Source organism: Rhipicephalus microplus, chromosome 4 (genome assembly GCF_043290135.1).
Source record: "Rhipicephalus microplus isolate Deutch F79 chromosome 4, USDA_Rmic, whole genome shotgun sequence".
NCBI lineage: Eukaryota > Metazoa > Arthropoda > Arachnida > Ixodida > Ixodidae > Rhipicephalus > Rhipicephalus microplus.
In genome coordinates, this window is record NC_134703.1 from 88,525,534 (window position 1) to 88,545,449 (window position 19,916).

The 19,916-nt window shown below is 44.8% G+C and overlaps 1 protein-coding gene across 1 annotated transcript in view; it reads left to right on the forward strand.

The window, feature by feature from the left end:
• The first annotated feature begins 17,610 nt into the window (after positions 1-17,610).
• LOC119172786 (uncharacterized) overlaps positions 17,611-19,916 on the forward strand; it is a 35,140-nt gene continuing 32,834 nt past the window's right edge. The window contains exon 1 of the mRNA XM_037423931.2: positions 17,611-17,893. Coding sequence (XP_037279828.2) covers positions 17,611-17,893 — 283 coding nt within the window. The remainder of the gene's footprint in view (positions 17,894-19,916) is intronic.

Sequence of the window (19,916 nt, forward strand, 5' to 3'; positions counted from 1 at the left end):
AGCAAAAAAAAAAAAAAAAAAAGATGCAGTTCCCCAGTAACTCTGGAATCAATGCTATGCAAGGCGACTCTATTGTAATATTTTTATTAAATGAAAGATGATGAATTGCCGCTAAATATATGCAAGAAATAGGATAGTCAACACTGGAACCAGCATTGGCGTTTCACGAACATTCGGCTCTTCTTGCAAAGTATTTCGAAGACCCTAAGTTAAGGGGGTGATTGTGAGGGCACCCAGACGTAGGCGATTCGATAGATAGATAGATAGATAGATAGATAGATAGATAGATAGATAGATAGATAGATAGATAGATAGGCGGACGGACGGATGGACAGGCAGACGGACGGACGGACGGACGGATGGACAGACAGACGGGCGGACGGACATGCAGACAGACAGATGGACAGACAGGCGGATGGACGGTTGGACATACGGATGGACGGAAGGACAGACAGATAGATAAATAGATAGATAGATAGATGCTCAAAGTGGTTGCAGTACGCAAAACAATTAATTTTAAAAACAATTGACAGTATAACCACCAGGGTTATTTTTAAAATGTGCTTTGTTCTTGAGAGTAAGAATTATCACAGAAGACCCTAAAACCTATACCTCTTAGCTTGCATTCCATTAGGATTCGAGTGAAAACAAAGAATGATAACATGCCAATGAACAATCTGACACTCTCCGCATATGATACTCAAAACGTTGTTGGAAAGGTAGTGCGACGTTGACATGAGAGAAAAACTGTGTGAATGAAACTCGAAAGGGTATTTTCAATTTCTTAGATAAATATTGATATTTGAAATTATACCTAAATAGCGATTTCATTCCCGACACCGTTCACCCTAATTCGAAAAGATAGTTCGATGGAGTCACTCTCAGAATGCTTTTCTCACAGCAGCCTTCGGATTCAGCCTTCTGTCTACCCTCTTGATCCTACTTTTTCATTCAGGAAACCGTGCTGGATCCGTTAGTGCGGGAAACAAGACACCTTTTCCTTGTTCGACGGATAACTTCTTTGACACAGTGGCACAATACGCGTCCTTTCTTTGCATGGCCGCTTAGCTTTTAACATCTCAGGGTGTTGCAGTGTACATATGGCGCCGTGAAACTTCACAGTAAATCAGATGGTAGCTTTAACACACTGATTTCAAGCGCGGCGAGGCTCCGGCAGCAACAGGACGAGATGAATTTCGCGCATTCGTGCACCCTCTCGACACGTAGCGCCGCTTGTGGTATCTGAGTGAAGTCATCACATGCGGGGCCACCCTCTTTCGTACGGAATGCGCGCGCTCAGCACACTAGGCAGTATATTTCTAGACACTGTACCCAAACGGCCGACCCCATCCGCAGCACCCACCAATATTGCTCAAGGTTCAGCGTTCATGCTTGTGCGATTGTCAAATAAAAAGCAATTACTGCGCATATCTGCGGCACCATAATAACACGTCAATATTTTGTATGCATATATTTTACTAGGCAAGGCATACAAAAGCAATTCTAAGGACCGTAGCGTTTATCACGCTGCGCTGACCATGCAACGCTTGCACGAAAGGCAAGTGTTTCCAACGCTTTGCTAAGACGACAAGGTGGTGGCACCTACCCGTCGCTTTGTGTTCGACAGTACCTTATCACCTCCGAGACGGGTGCGCACGCCGCGTGCGTGCTTAGTTTTCCCAGATAACTGCCAGATGGCGCTCATGTCTCACGTGCGACGTGACTTTATGCGCTCGTTCGCCTCTGCTGCACGCTCGCGGCACGCTAACACAGCGCATCCAGAATACCATTCACTAATTTTCTTGCGCAGAACATCAAGTAAACGTTTTGTTCACTCTTCCCAGACGCAAGATTACCGTCGTTCGACGATATTTGCAGTGTAACATACAGATACGGGCCAATCTTTTTCTGGATTTTCTTTCTTTCTTGCGTTTTTCATATACATAGATATGTATACATATACGGTGCATGACAACGACGCCCACGTCGACGCCGACGCCGGCGGCAAAAATCCCGCCGAGAGTGTCCATATAATTGCTATCACAATAAAAGGGGACAAACGTCTAAAACGAATGTTACACGATGCACCTGACCGACGTTCATCCCGGGAACGGTCATGTCAGACACGTATGACCAACGTTCAGCGAGCGCAACAGATCTTTTTGCAGATCTCTGGCGCCCGGGCGTCGCAAACACACTGCGCCATTACGACGCTCTGACACGTGCAGCCGGTCGGCCTTTCGAAGGCCCGAGTTATACTTGTCACGGACGAAAACGACCGCATCCAATCTTCCGTCGGTTCTCAAGCTCGGCGCTGAACGCGAGAATACGGAGCACGGTTAAGCGCTCGCCCTGAGTAAGAGTATATATACAACGGCATGACGTATAGAGGACAGAGCCAGCGGGTCGAGAAAAAGTTATGAGCACGGCGCGTAGGCCGCAGAGACAAAACGTATGCAAATCGCACTCTTTAGACTCGACCCATTTGACGTGCACACGCGGAGAGACAAGCATGAGGCCCCTCTTATCGGTTGCCTGATCTACTACACCCCTACAGTACACAGCAGTATTCCCACTACATATAGCGTCGGGTCACTTCTATGAGGTTTTATCGGCCTTTGATTTGTGCCCTGGCGCGCAGTATATATGGGCTTCGGGGAAACGCACCCTTTTTGTTCGCGGGAGTGAGATCATAATCTCGACCCCGATGACCCTCCTTATACCCGCCTTCACGGAGCCGCTTCGTTCCGGTCGTTAATAAACGGGAGCAACTATGAGGCCTCCGAACGAGAGCTTCAGTGGCGCCCCCTACGAGAAGCGCCGCTCAGACAGCGACCGAACCGCGAGGAGGGTGGGGCGTAATGGGTGTTTGAGGCCATGACGAAATGCCCCTCCGAAGCGTGATTGGTTCTCTCCCTCGTATACTGCTCTGCTTGCGGAGTGATGGCGCTACTATCTGAGCACGGTTTGAGAGCTTCTTCGTGTGTTGACGCTGTATATATGGGTTTTGCTGTGCGTATAGTTTTGGTTCGTGGAAAGCCATTCTCTTTTATACCGACCGTATCTGGGGCCACGGCTCGGGCGATGCGTCCATCGCACGCCGCTACACTCCGGTCGATACGTGCGTCGGCATCGGAGGAAGAGTCAGTGCATCGCGCGGAGAGAATGACATGCGATAAGAGAGCTGGGAGCGCGGGACATTCACTGCGCCGAATAGACGACATCTCGCGGTCGTCGTTTCCCGTACATTAACAAACCAAATGGACATGAGCACAGACAGAAAGATGAGGGAATTGACGCTGTACATATTACGCTCTGGATTAAAGCGGGAACATCCCACGTAATATACGTTATGCTCTGCATACACATGTACGCTACGGGTTTTGGCATTTCTGTCCTATAAATCGTCGTCATATGTTTTATAGAAAGGAAATTTCAATGCGTAAGTATTATTTTGGCTAGGCCTCCAGGGAAGTCTTTCTCTGGATCCCTGGATCAATTTGTTACTCTGCGGTGAATGTTCGTCTTTTGATTCATACTGGAGAGCTGGCCATACAATTCGTATACAACTGATTCTGGAAACCCTGTAGGGTGTACCGAGCAACCTTACGTAAAAATGTAGATTTATTTGATTTTGAAGATTAACATTATATTTTGTAGTGTTCTCGAACGAGGAACTAATGAACGATATGCGCATCCATATGGAATGGTGGCGGGAAAAGGGGATTGAAATTTTGCACTCGAAATTTCACAATCGGGGCCTTGTACCGGCGCAGATACCGATGCACTCATGAAAATATGTTAAGTGCTCGTTAGATTCCCGTGACATCTGTGCAAATCCTTGGCGTAATACTCCTAACATTTCATCGGGAATTTTTGAAAAACCTTCGTGCGCGACTATCACAAAGGCTTCTAAAAATTTTTGTGCGAATCTAACGACAACGTCGCGGTACATGTAGGGGCACAAATGTTTTCTAACCGCATAATATCGGCGAAAAATTATTTTCTGGACATCTCCACCAAAGATATTTCCTAGTTAAAACACTGGCCCTGTATCTACATGTCTCACTGCAAATGTCGTCGAAAGACGATAGTCTTGCGTCCGGAGTTAAGGGAACAAAACGTTTATTTAATATTCTGCGCGAGAAAATCGGTGAATGGTATTTTGGAGGCGCTGCGTTAGAAGTGCCTCGAGCATGCAGCGGAGGCGAACGAGCGCATCAAGTCACGTCACACGTGAGACATGAGCGCCATCTGGCAGTTATCTTGGAAAACGAAGCGCGCGGCGTGCGCGCCCATCTCGGAGGTGTTAAGGTGTAGAACGCAAGGCGACGGGTAGGTGCCACCACCGTGTCGTCTTAGCAAAGCGTTGTAAACACTTGCCTTTTCGTGCAAGCGTTGCATGGTCAGCGCAGCATGATAACAACTATGGTCCTTAGAATTACTCATTTATGCCTTTTCTAGTAAAAGACACGCATACAAACTATCGACGTGTTGTTATGGTGCCTCTGATATGCTCAATAATTGATTTTTAATTGACGATCGCACAATTATGAACGCTGAATCTTGAGCAATATTGATGGGCGCTGCGGATGGGGTCGGCCGTTTCGGGTATTGGCTGTGCCCGTTTAGGGTACCATTACGGGCGAATGAACAGGCAGATGTACAGACAGACAGATAGACCAAATTTTTTTGCATTGAATGTTCCCAAGAAAGACTGCCGTCTTTAAAAAACGAGGGCCCTATGACTCTATATCAGAGTGCTTGATTAGGTTGGTTGGTGCTGCGCGGTAGATGGAGAACAGAACAGCGCCAGAGACCGAACGAGAAGAGGAATTTCGTCAGCTTCCTTTATGTCTGCTCTCCTCGTCTCACCGCCGTGTATAGTTGTCTCGTCCCGTATTTAGCGCTGTTTTAGTTTTCGTCTACTTATATGCGACTCAAATTCCTCTTACCCCTCATATATACAGATAACTGCGCATTTCGATCGGGTATCGGACGTGATCTGCGATCGCTGCGTAGCCTCGGGGGCGAGCAAATGAGCACGAGTGTTGCGCGCAGAGGAAGATACGACAAACATTTTCCCACAGCTTCGAACAAAACGCGCGCTGAGCCCGGCGCGCTGGACTCCTTCGTGCGTCTTCTGTACGAACGAGGATGTGCCGTGCCGCAATGTCCCCTTTACATGTCCGTGGACATAACACGGAGAACTTCAAACAGGCTGCTCATATACGCGCACAAAGGGATGGCTGCTTCAAAGGTGCCGACACCGGCGCGTCAGTTGTCTTCCTCAAAGACGTAAAAAACTGAAGGCGGAGACGCAGAAGGAACAAAAAAAGAAAGCAAGAAGAGGACAGGAGGGACTATGGGACCTTTGGTCCGCGTGTGTGTTGTTGTGGTTCCTTGGTGGAATGCTTTCGTTGGACAAGAAAGAAAGAAAGAAAGAAAGAAAGAAAGAAAGAAAGAAAGAAAGAAAGAAAGAAAGAAAGAAAGAAAGAAAGAAAGAAAGAAAGAAAGAAAGAAAGAAATACTCAGCTAACGGGCCGCAGACACATTTGGTCTCAAAATGGCTGAGACAGTAAAAATGTTTAAAACATCATTTCTGATGGGGAACTGCCGTCAGATTTCGAGTGTGCAACATGTCGATACTGGTCTCCATAGAGTGACTAAATTCTCGACAGGGATCGCGAAGCGTAGGACTTTTCGTTCAGCATTGATGGCCCAACTCAGTGAGAGCACGGGGTACCTCAAGAAAAAAAAATAATGCTTTAAACCACTACAGACGTAAATGCAGAAAATGCAGATGCAGAAGGAATAAGGAAGCAAAAGCTATAGCTGGTACACATTCTGTGCGCACATATAGTTATTATTCTCGTTCACAAAATACATATCTTCAGGGAAACATACCGGTCCAGTCAAAGTTAACGAGACACCAAACTGAAACAATTTAGATTGATCATTCTAATGTCATCAATTTCGTCATCGTACGTTTGCGAACGGAGGATAAAATTTTGTTCAAAGATTAATTTTTAAGCTTAGCGCCTAAATCACCGTGCTTGACGTCATGGGTTCGAAAGTATATTTTTCGTATATTGGACAATACTGGCTGATTAAAATTTCCTGAAACTTGGTAAGTTAAGTCCGTGCCCTTTAGAGGTTAGTGTACTTCATTTCTTACGGATTAAAAACTATGTAGAATCTTCTAGACGCCGTCAAAATTCATGAAGTTATAGCGTTTCGTTCGAAATCTGGCATAACCAAACCATTTTACTTTTTACTTTTCTTGCGCGTTTTCTTGCTTACCGAGCGTACTCTAGCGACAAGCGAGGTGATATTACAATTTTCTAAGAGTAATTTACTAATAACGAGAGAAAATCGTTTTCTCATTTAGTCTGAATCTTTTTAACGGCAGTCTGAATCTTTTAACCTCGGAAAGTGAAGTGAAAGTGAGCACGTCAAAGAACTTTAAGAGCTCATCGGCGAAAAACGTAGTTATGCAAATGTATATTTAGTATATTTGCAGCGCTCTGAATATTCGCTGATATTGTGACACCGCATAAAATTTGCGGCTTAGCTTATTTCTGGCATTCATTCTTTGTTTCGGCGTATTGAAAGGGTCTGCAATGCGTGCGTGTAAGTATGAAACGGCGTTATACGAACCTGCTTTATACTGTGAACTCCCGTGTATCACAACGTAAGTGAACAAGTGAATTGCGTTTTTATTGTAATGTTGAAGTGTTGGAATCTGTGTTTTCTATTGAAATATTGTATTATCTCCCCACCCCAACCCTGTAATGCTTTTGTGTGCTGGGGGTACTATGATAGATAAATAAATAAATAAATAAATAAATAAATAAATAAATAAATAAATAAATAAATAAACGCACACGGCCATTTCATAAGTTTCCCGCCAACTGCGAGACGTAGACGTCTTCGTCGTGAATGCCCGTGCGTGGGCTTTTCGAAATACAAAAAGTCGTTAGTGGCACTTATGCGGCTATAATTGCATGACAGATCTGCGTACATGCATACATGGCCTTGCGACGCAAAGATTTGCAGAAGTTAGACGCGCCGCCAGCTTCTCTGTGCTCCCTCTTCTTCCCCGAGGAAGGGAAGAGATAACATATACGAGTTGGGAAAAAAAACTAACAGGACAGCGACACAGAGATAAGCTCGCGTATTCATCTTGTCCCATGTATAGACCAAACAGAAATTGCGAAGATATCACTCTTCCCTCTCTGTCATTTTTTCTCGTTTCTTTCTCGCTCTATACCCTCTTGCACTGTTTGCTTTTGTTACTGGTCTCTCAAGCCTGTGGTCATGACCGCATGCACACACAACGCTTTGTGGCTCGCCGCCATCGGCGTCTCAACACTTCTCGAGGCCCGTCTGCGGTTGTGGTCGCGACTTTTGGTCCACGTGGTCTCCTCTCTGACCCTCCTCCGATTCTCTTTTCTGCGTCAAGTTTTTGTTTCCGTATCAGCGACGCAGAGACGGCAACGTTGTCGTCTTCCTCTGACTGCTTCCCCCTCGTCCCGATCTGTCTCGACATTGTTCCTTTCCGAAGCCAGAGGAAGAAAGAAGAGGCTTCCCGAAATTGGCGCCTTCTTCTTTCTGACGCGCTTTGGTCCTCTCAGGCCCCAAGGCATGCAGGCGGGTCGCAGCGTGGGAAAAAAAGACCAGTGGGTCATTCCGTCCAGACGCGACGTTTCGGGGCTGTTCACAACCGCTGCAGTGTAATTGTGTGAAGAAATAGAAACAAGCTCGAGGACGGAGGAAATGAGAGACGAGGCGCGGCCTCAGCGGCGCGTTGTGGCAGCGTATAGTTTTAAGTTCGGCGCTTTTCAATTTGTGACCTGCCGTGGCTGCCTTGTGGTCAAGGCGTTTGACTGCTGACCGGAAGGCCGCGAGATGGCGGCTTCAGCGTTTCGATGGAAGCAAAATGTTCGGAAGCCCGTGTGTTTAGATTTAGGTACGCGTTGAAGAACCCCGGGGGATCGAAATTTCCATTCACCACACGGCGTCTCTCATAATCATATTGTGGTATTGAAACGTGAAATCCCGAGAATAGTTATTTTCAATGCGTGCGAAATTGTACGGGAATTGAACGCGAGCATGAAGGTATATAAAGCCTGCCGACACCATTTTAACGCAAGCGAATGAAAGCGCATGATCCCGCACCTCACCTACTATGTTCGCAAGTCGGCTCTGTTACGTAGCGCCAACGTTACGTGGTGAAAGTATATATAGAGTGAAATAACGTATCTCGAGCCACGTAATGTGTTCGCGTTTCATTTGTACGTGATATGATTCACGCATGTAAGAAGCAAGAAAGGAAACGCAGCGAGAAACGGGGAGGCAATGAAATTCAAGTGAGTCACTATATAAGCTCGAACGGCGCACGTCATACATAGCAGCAATTTATTAGAATCCGCTTTCACGCATTGCAACGTTTTGAAACTATTGCAGACTTTCACACAGGCTTGTTAGGGCGCACATAGATAATGTTTCGCAACGGGGCGCAACGTGCGAGTCATGTGATAATGTTACAAAAAGAAAAAAAACGTTGCAAGATTGTGCTTGCTGTTGAAGAAGGAAAGTTTTAGTGCGCACGTAACTTGTACATGCGCAGACAAACAGTCAAAAACAAGTAAAGACAGTGTATAGATCTTACATAGGATAACTAGAAAACCAATTTATGTTTGTGTATGTGAATGTTACAAGTTAAAAAAATTAAAATTGATCAAGTTATTCACATTTCTGTTTGAGTCCGGGTGTTGCCAGCTATGATAACTTCTGAAATACTATATATTTTACGCTGACGAAGCCACACAGTCTAACTGTATGCGTGTCACAAGGGCAATGAGTCAAGGACTCTTCTCCTTTGTTTACACGACCTAGTGAAACTAACCGACAAGGAAGTCAAGTAAGGTATAGAGTTTTTCTTCTACGTCAGACCTTTATTCCAGCAAGAAAGGATGCACCCCCCTACTGCATCAAGCGCCACCACTTCAAGTCAGTCGTGTAAACACGCTGCTTTGGTTCGACCTGAAAAATATGGCATATCTACTATAGAGATATACGTGTGTATACGTGCCGTGAAGCCATGTTGGCAATGCAACAAACGCGGCTCAACCTAAAAAAAAAAAAAAACGTGCACAAGGCAGGACGCTGCAATTTGGTTTCATTCTTATCCTCAGGGAGACGCATCTTTGTCGTTCCACACGCGGGTGAGAAACTTTTTCGTGGAAGATTGGCCCATGAAATATAGACGAGTGAACGCGCGTGCCCAAAATGCACCGCGCGATTGGCGTGGAAATGTTCCCGCGCTGTGGCAGTCCTTTCTCGTGTGCTCGCTTCGTGCACGGATGTACGACAGAAACAATCTCTCACCTCTCTCTCTTTTCACAAGCAGGCCTGCCTGTGCGCACTTTGAAACGCGTATACGGTAAAAAAAAAAAAAACAAAAAAAACGAGTGGTGGCGCTGTAAGTCGTGCCCTCATCAGACCTAACGAGCAAGCTCATCGAAGGAGACCCGTGCGAAACGAACGTTTCACGGACGGCGCAGCGGGCGCTGGTGGTGGAGTGAAACAGAGGTAACAGAGGTGTTCGATTCTGCAGGGGCGCCCGCGAGGGTGTCTGCATGCGCGTCGCCTCTCGTGCAGGGCCCACGACGACAAGAGATCGATCATTCCCCACCCTGCGATGGAACGAGTGGACACGGCGCACACAGGCTATACACCCTGGCGATATGGCTTTCCAGGAAGCAGAAATGGAATAGCAGAATAGGCTTTTTTCTATACCTGCAGGCGCCGAGAGCGGCAGAGCTGAAAACACGTCAAAGTGGGGACTTCCACTTAAGGATATTTCTGTGACATCGTCGCATTTCACGCAGGATTATTAGTGCAACAAACATAGATGGTTTAACAAAACTTGAAATTCGGCGAGATGGTACATAGTTGGCAGCAATTTCGAGAGCGAAAAAAATACGCATTCACAAGTCCTCTCCTGTCTCTTGTGAATGCGTGTTTTTCACTCTCAAAATTTTCGTCAAAAACATAGATAGATATACATCGTAATCAAAAATAAGGTTTACGATCAACTTCAAATTGAGCACGTGAAAACCTCCTCGCCAGATAGGTTATCTATTCAGGGGGACACAAAGTCAGGAGATAAATATCGCTGTAATCCGCCTAATTAACCAAGTTTGAACAGTGAACTTTTTAGTTATTTCTGTAAGCGGGCACAGTCGTGTTTCTCGACAGTTCCACTCGGCAGAGTTTTATTTCCGTTTGCGTGATTAATACATGGCGCTGAGCACTGACATGGAGAAGTGCATGCACGGCCGGAATCTTCGAAAGACGCCCGCATCTAACGCGCTCCTGTTTCACGTATGCGATGACCGCCTTCCTACGCACGAAATGATGCAAACGCTGAGACTTGTGGCTATAGGTGGTGTTACGGCTATTTCTTACCCAATGACGAGAAGTTTATTATTGTCATCTCTGAATAAAAAAAAAAGAGAGAAACTGATACAAGTAGAATTTGAAAAACACTTTGGCGTAAACAAAATACATTCTACACGTCACGGTATATTTGCTCCGATACATAACAAAGTAAATAATATTTGCATAACTATTTGGCATCGAAAAGATCGGAGCATGCTACGCAGTGGGGCGAAACCTGAAGCAGCGGAGCTGTTGATAATGATGGCCTAAATGAATGGCTCACACCAACTTGAGGCGATTGGGAAAGAAACGAGTATATAGATAGAAGGGATAACGTAATAATTCGAAATCTAATGACTTATAATATAGTTTGACGAAATTAAATTTTGCTAACTGAGAGATATGCGATCGAAACCACCTCGATTTGATTAAGATTATTTCTACAGCAGAAAAGATATCCCGGTGACAATCACCTAATGCGGAGGCTCCCGAGGGGACAACATTAAAGATAATCATATCTAATCTAATACGATTAAAGCCTGCTTTAAGAATGTTTTTCCTCAGTAACTTGAAGTGGCTGCACGATAAAAAAATAATGCTGGATTGCTTCATTCTCGTTACACAATGGGCAAAGAGGCGAAGGAGTCAGAACAGCTTTATGCATGTAATGATTTAGCTATACGTTGCCCTTTTCTTTTTCCTCTTAATCACGTTAAGATCCCTTTCACACACCTTGCTATACACTGCAAATGTCATCTTCCTTTTCCCCCTACTTTTGTGTCTGTTTCTATTTTTCTCTCTATCTGTCTATTTTTGTATAGCTGTGTTTCTGTATCTCTTTCACTCTCAGTCTTTTCCTTTCTTTCTCACTTTCTCTCGACGCTCGTTCCGTCACCTTATTTTTAACTTGTTTATTTCTCTGCTTCTTTCTTTCTTTTTTTCCTTCTTACTCCTTCTTTCCGTCTATCTCTCATTCTCTGATTTCGTTCTCTCGCTTATCTGAGGTACTGCATCCCACGCCGAAAAAATATAGTGCACCTATATTCTGTGAGCGAAGAAGATGCGGAGAGTACGAAGAGAAAGCCTGCTGATAAGAAGATGACATGATGATAATTTTTCTTCACAGGTTATGGACCGACGTTCGACTTAAACATATGCACCGTTTTAAAAAAAATTCTCAGGGTAATATATAGCCTTAACGGCTTCAATGTGATCGGGAAAGTAGAGTATAAGCCACATTGGCCAAAGCCATATCAGCTTATGAATTCGGAGATGGTTGAGGTAAAGCCAGCTGGCTATCTTTGGTTGATGTCGCCTTCATATGCTATAATGACTGTATTCGGTTCCCACTGTCGCGTGTGCACTATGACATCGCCTTTTCTTTTTTCTTGTTATCGCCTGTTAACTTCAGCTTATATTGCAAACCGCGTCATATTTTCATTGTGCTGATACGCTTTGTAACGCGTGAATTAATTTTGTGTGATATGTAAAATTTCTCCAATTACCCCCCTTACTCAATGCCCTGTAAAGGACCTGTAAGGAATTTTAAATAAATAAATATTTAATTTCACCCGCAGAACTTCACTCAAGGCCAGAGTTTGCAAGAATATGCACCCTGGTATATGAAAGTGTGCGACAACAGAAAGTCATCGAGCAATTATTTAATAATAAACTTTGAATATGGTAAGTTTCAATTCGAAAGAGTTGTACACCAATAGAAACCAAATACAGTGGACCGTATTTGCACCTAGATTTACCATGAAGAAGGACATCGGCACTGCAAGGGACATCAGGACTGCAAAGGCTTGCCAGCCGACCAGTCTGGCAGGCTCTGTTCATTCTTCTTTAAACAAGACTATTTAGCACATCGTTCGTTGTTCGACGAACCCCTTCCCGCACAAAAAAAAGGGGGAAAACAAAATAACAAAGCTAACCTAATCACAAACGGGCATGCAACACAAGAATGGAGTAAATTCCAGTACTGGTTCACTAAATATCAGAAAGGCAACGGTTAGGCCGACAAGAAATGCCTCGATGGCGGTGAGCCGAACACTCTGCGGGGGCCGCACAACGCCGTAGTATAGCTATGATGACAAGTGCATACTCCTGTACTTTCTTTGGCATCATGGTTTGTTAGTTTTGCAGATGATTAAAATTGTGTCAATAAGAAAAAAAAAACTAGCCCTTAAGTTTGCTCATCCTTCATTCATATCGATGATCTCGTTCTGGCAGGCTCGATGCCTTCAGGTATATAGTATATGTAAGGGATTATGGGTTTGACACCAGATCACGTGCTACGTGAAGCCAGCACGCAGAAAACAGTGTTTTGCACTTGCCGTCATTGCTACTGGCGGCGCTGACTAACACACCTACGTTTAAATGCGCACTTATACCCAATAAAGTGGTCGGGGGCATGGCCGCCGCTGTAGCTCAGCTGGTGGAGCATAATTGATTGAGTTGTGGTGTTTAACGTTTCAAAACCACCATATGATTATGAGAGACGCCGTAGTGGAGGGCTCCGGAAATTTCGACCACCTGAGGTTCTTTAACGTGCACCCAAATCTGAACACACGGGCCTACAACATTTTAGCCTCCATCGGAAATGCAGCCGCCGAAGCCGGGATTTGAACCCGCGACCTACGGGTCAGCAGCCGAGTACCTTAGCCACTAGACCACCGCGGCGGGGCCTGGTGGAGCATATGGTGAGTTGTTCGAAAGTTGCATGTTCGGCCCGCACACACCAGTGGCAAGTCGTATTTCCGTCCTCTTTTCTTTCTTCACGCGTACATTGCAATTACTACTGATAAAAAACCACGTAATTTCCTTGGCATCATGATTTGTTAGTTCGCATTATTATTGTGTAGTAAGAAAAAAAGCGTCCCTTAAATATTACCTCAAGTATATACATTGTTTGAAACTTGTATAGCGAAGAAAATCATTTTTTCTTAAATGTTTAATTATACAAGATTTTATAATAGTTGTTACAAAGTTGGTAAGGCACATGGTCTTGAAAATATTTTTTCCCTTCTTCCTATATGCAAACAACTGTATACGTTTCTGGCTACAGTACTCTCGAGCGAGCCAGGATGATAAGCTGGAACACTTTCACATATACCCTCGCAATTTTCGCCGTAAATATATGGGTTAAAGTGAACAAAAGATGTTTCTGAACAATTAATTTTCAGCGAACATAGGCCATTAAAGTATATCTTTACTACTACAAAGTTTGCGCATCTATTTTGCTATATATCACAAGTGCTTATTCATAATTTCTGTATATTTATTGAGAATACAGTGATGCTTTCTCTGAAATGATAGAATACTGTACTGTGTATCGTGCCACATTAAGAAAAATGGCTTCACCGTGGTCACAAAGCCAGGTGACACCACACATAACGGTATGTAGGCACGTTAGCTAAGGTCCACTAAAGCATGTATAGTTAGCAAAGTTAGCAAGCCACTAAAGCATATAGGGGAGGCGATGCTGCAGCATTGCTATAAGGTCCTGTACACTTGTGCGAACAATTCGCACCAGGTACTGCAGCGTTCTGGATAAAACCGTTATATGGACAATAATTATTATGAAAAAAACATACATGTCAGATTAAAAAAATCTTATTGTGGGCTACAGCAAAGGCACATTGATTAAAACTGGTGATTGCGGAGAATGGCTAAGATAACATCCATTACTTTTTTGGGGGAAGGAGGGTGGTGAATAGGGAGCTAATGATTACGTTTTAGATTGTTTCGTAGTCTCGAAAGTAGCGTAGTGGGATAACGCGTTCTCCCCCCCCCCCCTTTTTTTTAATGTAACGAGTAACGTATTCAGTTACTTTTATTCCATAACAATGCGCGGATGCGACTACCTGGGGTTCAACTATAGAACCTCTCTGCTCTGGAAACCAACGTACAAACAACCTAGCATCACCTATAGCTAAAGCCTTGCAGCGAGCGACTAAAAAAAACAACCTGCATTCAAGAAACAACCTCGAAGAAACTGGATATATCTTCGGAATTGTCTAGTTTCACTGTTTCTAGACTTGCGGCAGCTTTTGCAAGCTTCGTCATTTTTTTTCTTACTCTTGTTGTTTTTCTGTGTTCAACATTTTATCCCGCTTTCGCCCCCCAAATGTAAGGTAGACAACCGAGCTAAAGCTTGATTAACTTCTCTGAATTCTCTGTCTCTCTCTTTCTTTCTCCGTAGACATTCGTACGGACTTCACCTTTCTATTCTGTACCAAGCCATTATCAATCATCGCTCCTTCATTGTCTCCAGTTTCTCCTCTTGGAATGAAGCGGCAGATGAAGCGTGATACTAATTTTTCTTTATGTGGTTGTGATCGTTGGCTACACCATTCCTGATGATCGCTGAGTATAACAATTCGACAGAGAAGTGACACTTATATGCGGATATTTCAATACCACCAAATCACAACGTCAGTGCGAATGTTCCAAAACTGGGAAATAGTCAACTTTCATGCTGTATGTTTTTTAATATCGTTCCTGCAGGGATGGCAACAGTTCTTGTATGTAATGGCTACTTCCTAATCTGAAAACCACACATGAATTTGATTTCGTATGTGCAATTTTTTTCTGTATTCCAGAGGCGTTTATGATCGGCGAAACATCAGCATGTGTTACGAGTTGTTCTCTTCGTATGCCATTTTTTTTTTTTCATTCCGAACCTTCCTCTCGGAGTCAAGCAGGTGTCACGCTGCTGAACTCTATAGGCCGTATATCAATTGGTGAAGATATATATATGTACGAGAACGCCTGTTATATATATATATATATATATATATATATATATATATATATATATATATATATATATATATATATATATATATATATATATATATATATATATATATATATATATATATATATATATATATATATATATATATATATATATATATATATATAGGGCTGAATGTGTTGCTGGGGGCCTGTTAGTGATAACACGACACATCGTTTGCTGCAGCACGTGACAGACAATTACAGGCCCCTCATTATTGGCCACTTTTAGTCTCGGTTTGAGAGAGAGCCCCGAAAACGAGAAGCCGCCGTTTGCAACTAGCGCCACCTATGTGCAGCTCTCGACCACGTTAGCATACGGAACTGTGACACTCTTCCGCACGGTCCACATCGAGCATCACGCTTTCGAATGGGAAATGGGACTGCATTTTCGCCAACTTGGCGAAAAGCCTTCAAACAAAGCCTTCAAAGCGTGCATGCCACAGCTATAACGCGTTCGCGAATGTGCTAACTGCGGGAACAAACGTGGCAAAAGAAAAAATGGCGGCTATGACGTCATCAAAACTTGTTTTATTGACTGCAGCGTGGTGACATGAGGGAAGTAAGGGGTACCCAAAGGGTCCCCTTCGAGGCTGTCAATGGCACGGTGGAGTCTATAGCAGTCACGCAAACTTCAAAGTTTACGTAAAATGCCATCTAAGCTATATTAGTTGTTGATATTTTGCAGATGACTTGTACGAATGTTCACAGGTATCGACCCCGCCAGCTATCTCAGCGGCGAAATTTTGTGTCAGTACTCCTTTAAAGTCGATTTAGAGACCCTCTCCTGGGGCATTCCTTATAATATATCGCAGTTCTGACTCGTTAAACCACAGAAATTCAATTTGGTGTAACTGACATCTCCACACGCGCCAGCGCACTGCTGCAGCCGCACAAAAAAATTCACGCAGGAAACGGCATGTGCAAAGCACGCAGGCTTCGCCTCATAAATAATTCAGGAGGCGAGAATTGTATTGATTATGGGGCCGTCGGGTTTAACGACACCAACTGAAATTCATCTCTTTCATAACGACATACCAGGCTCCCTAAGTACACAAATGGTTTAACCAATTTGCGCAAAATGGATGCACTGCAATTTCTGCGCCGATAGTTTGGGACCGCAAGATGGAAGAGAGCTCTTCGGACTCGCTACATTGTTGTGTCTGATACCGATGACTGTGGCTAGTACAGCGGGTAAAAAAAAAAAAACAGAAAGGGGCACTGGATGCTTTGTTGCGGGCTGCCGCTGCGGCTTTAGCGGCGGCTGCATTGTTGGCGCGACATGAAAGCAGTCGCCGCCCGTCCGCGACGATGGAAGAGGAGCCGGAGAGGGCGCGAAATTGGCCCCAGAACAAAGGTACCGATGGGTACGAGGTTTGCCGCAGCGGGCGCGGGAACCGAGAAGGGGGAAGTTCGAAGACGCATCGTGGTAAGGAAAAAAAACAACGCGAAAAAGAAGGCTAACAAGCAGGCAGAACGCAGCGCAAAACCTTGGAGGAGCCATAAAACGCGTGCATTAGCGCCACCTCGCCCATGGCGGAGCACTCTGGACGGCCACCCCCCCTCGTCTCCCTCCGCAAACTCATCTTTCCGCGCAGGCCATCGGTTTTCCGCGCCGCGAAACCCATGATTCCCACCAAGCGAGCGCGGAGAATGGCGGCCGAGTACAGCACTCGCCCTCGCCCGATCGTAAAGCAATTAGTTAACACGCCAAATGGCGGCTGCCATTTTCCGCGCAAAGGGATCCCGCTCCGCAGCGTTCGGCAGCTCCTTTCCGCCTTTTGTTTCCTTGCCGGCGTTGTTAAGCCTCTTCTCGCCATCCTCCTATTTGGATCACCTCTACAGAGGCATCGGCTCTCCCTCCTTAGACCTCCTTATGCCCAAAATGATGGCCTCCATGAGCTGGCCCTCGGGCCGGTGCTGATTGGACACGGAGCGAGTGACGTAGAGGGAGCGCCGGCCCAATGGCCTTTTCGCGCTTGCTCCCTCTCGGCTTCCCCGCAGGGCACCCCGCGATGGAGGCGGTCGGGCGGAGTAACCGCCTTTTTTTCGTTCATGGTCGCGGTGAACGTGCAAGGCCTGGCGGCTTTTGATGTTTTTTGACGAGCTTGCCATTTTTCTCTCCCCCGACTCTCGCAAGCCGGTGTCGAGCATGCAGTCCGCAAACAGTCGCGCACTTGCCAAGTAGGCAGCGGTGCGGCCTCGCCTGCTTTTCGCGTTGCCATCAGTGGTACTGGAAGCGTGGGCGTGAAATTTTTGGGAAGCCTTGACCTGAGTGCGGTTTCCGTTTCCGCACCGGACTGAACGGGAGTTCTCGTGGTCTCGTTTGGGACTACTGCTGTGATGCAATCGTATCGACTCATGCTAGAGCACCACCACGAGGAGGCTATGAAAGGCTACGACACTAAGACGTTGCTGCACGGCTCGGCGCTGCACGATAGAGGCTATGGCGACGGTTACACCAAGAATGACGGCTACTCCAAGGATGACGGCTACTCCAAGAGTGACGCCACCGCCTACGGAGGAAAGACGGGCGTCGTAAGGGGTGGCAGTGGCGCTACGGACGCGACGGCCAACGCCTACAAGACGAGCACCGAAAAGTGCATCCTGCTCAACTCCGACCCAAAGGAGAAGTCCAAGAAGGGTGAGACGCTGCCTTGTGATTTCTTGATTGACGCAGAAATTGGGGTCAATAAGAACAGAGTGCATTAAGGACGCCAATAGAAAGGACAAGGTGCACTGGTGAAGACTGCAGCTTTAAAAGAGGAGCTGGGACAGCTCTGTTGCTTTCTCTTCCCATCTCTGCATGCAACTTCTGTGCGTGTTTGTACCTGAATAAATGCATAGATAACAGCCAATCCCATCAGGAATAATAGTACAATGAAGCTTGATGGTTAAGAAAGGAGGCATTAATGGATTACAGTAATCCTAGAAAATTTTAAGTGGTGGGGGTTGGGTATGGTGAAGGAGTAGGCTGTGGTGAGAGATGAACTCTTGTTCTGGTCGAGTTTACGGAGGCAGGAGTGGAGTATAGCAGGGCGTCCGGCCCCACAGCGGGATGTGCTGGGTTCTTTTCCAAATGCCGCTGGGTATCCACTCGTTTTTCTAATGGGAAAGAGGCACACCGGAAAAATTGAGAGACCACAGTAATGATGAACTATTCTTCCGAATAACTATAGGAACGCAATTGCAACAGCGATAAGAGTTACAAAAGAAATTATTGACTACCTTAAAGTGCACGTCCTGGTATAAACTGAAAGTCTGTGGGATTATCATCTTAGACAAAGGAGGTACACAAGCAAGAACTATTTTGCAAACACTTGTACACAAACTGCTGACCAGGCATGAAATAGTAATACACAGACGTCTATGTCGAGAGATATGCTTAGTAACTTAACCCCGATAGAACATATCTAGTTGGTCTTACATTCAGAACGGACAACCGTAACAGCGCTAGGCCAGGTATCTATACATAGCAGTGAATCTGCTTTAAAAAATAGCGATCGTTTTCCCCTTATGTTAGCCACCCTTTCCGACAATATTGAAAAAAAGGGGTTTTGAAACGCAGAGCATGCATAGCTACGCACGCTGATGATGACGTCTTGTCTGCTTCCTCTTTCTCAATACAGGTGTAAATATATAGGTAGATGCCTTGAACGTCCAATTTGTTAGCTCGGTTTTCAAAGGCGTGGACGTTAAATATACGGAACGTTATCGGCCATTACCAATCCTGATCAAAAACTCAAAAAAATAACATTGACTCACCTGAAGGTATATATCCAGAAGAATATAATTTTTTCATATCAACGTGTTCTTGAGGCTCGTTGGTCTATATGGCGTAATAGGATCATTTGACTTCGCATATGAATAACGGTGCACTACTTGTGGCCAGAAATGATCGAGTAATGCAGGCGTCAGTGCCTAGAGACTATACTTGATCATTTTACTCTTTCCCCTGTACAACAGACACATATAATTGGTGTGTTACTGAGCCTGAATAACCGTAAGAGGGCGTCAGAGGTAGGAGCGGAATGAATGAATTATTGAATGAGTGAATGAATGAATGAATGAATGAATCTGTACTTTGATATTGACTACAATATAAAAAAATATTCAGGAGCAACAGGCGTGCAATGCATGATGGGGCCCATGTTTATATATTTCTAGGTCATTTAGCGCAATTCGTTGGAACTGAAAAAAAAAAAAAACGCACGTGATGTTACATATGTCTGCGGATGCAACTGTATACTGTTTTTTCTATTAGAGAAGCAAGTTGGGCTAGTTTGGGCGTATTAACTGCAGACATAACTAATTAGTGCAAAAATCAAGGTCTTATTTTCTTCACCTTGTCTGTTGTTTTTTGCACTTATATGTTAAGTCAACAATTATTCCATAAATCTTTGAAAGTTGCGCATTTTCATTAATTTTATTTTGATAACTAAACTATAGAATACTATAATTTCTTGTATATAAAGCAGCCCTATAACCCGCACACCCAACTGCAACTAGCGGAAAACTTACGAAAAAAATCCCCTTGAATTGCCTTGAAGTCACGTTTTTATGTTTTTATTTATTTATTTCACAATACTGCAGGCCAATGTGCTGGCCCAAACAGGAGTGGATACATCAAAACGTAATTGTAGAAAACAACAGACAACAATACAAAA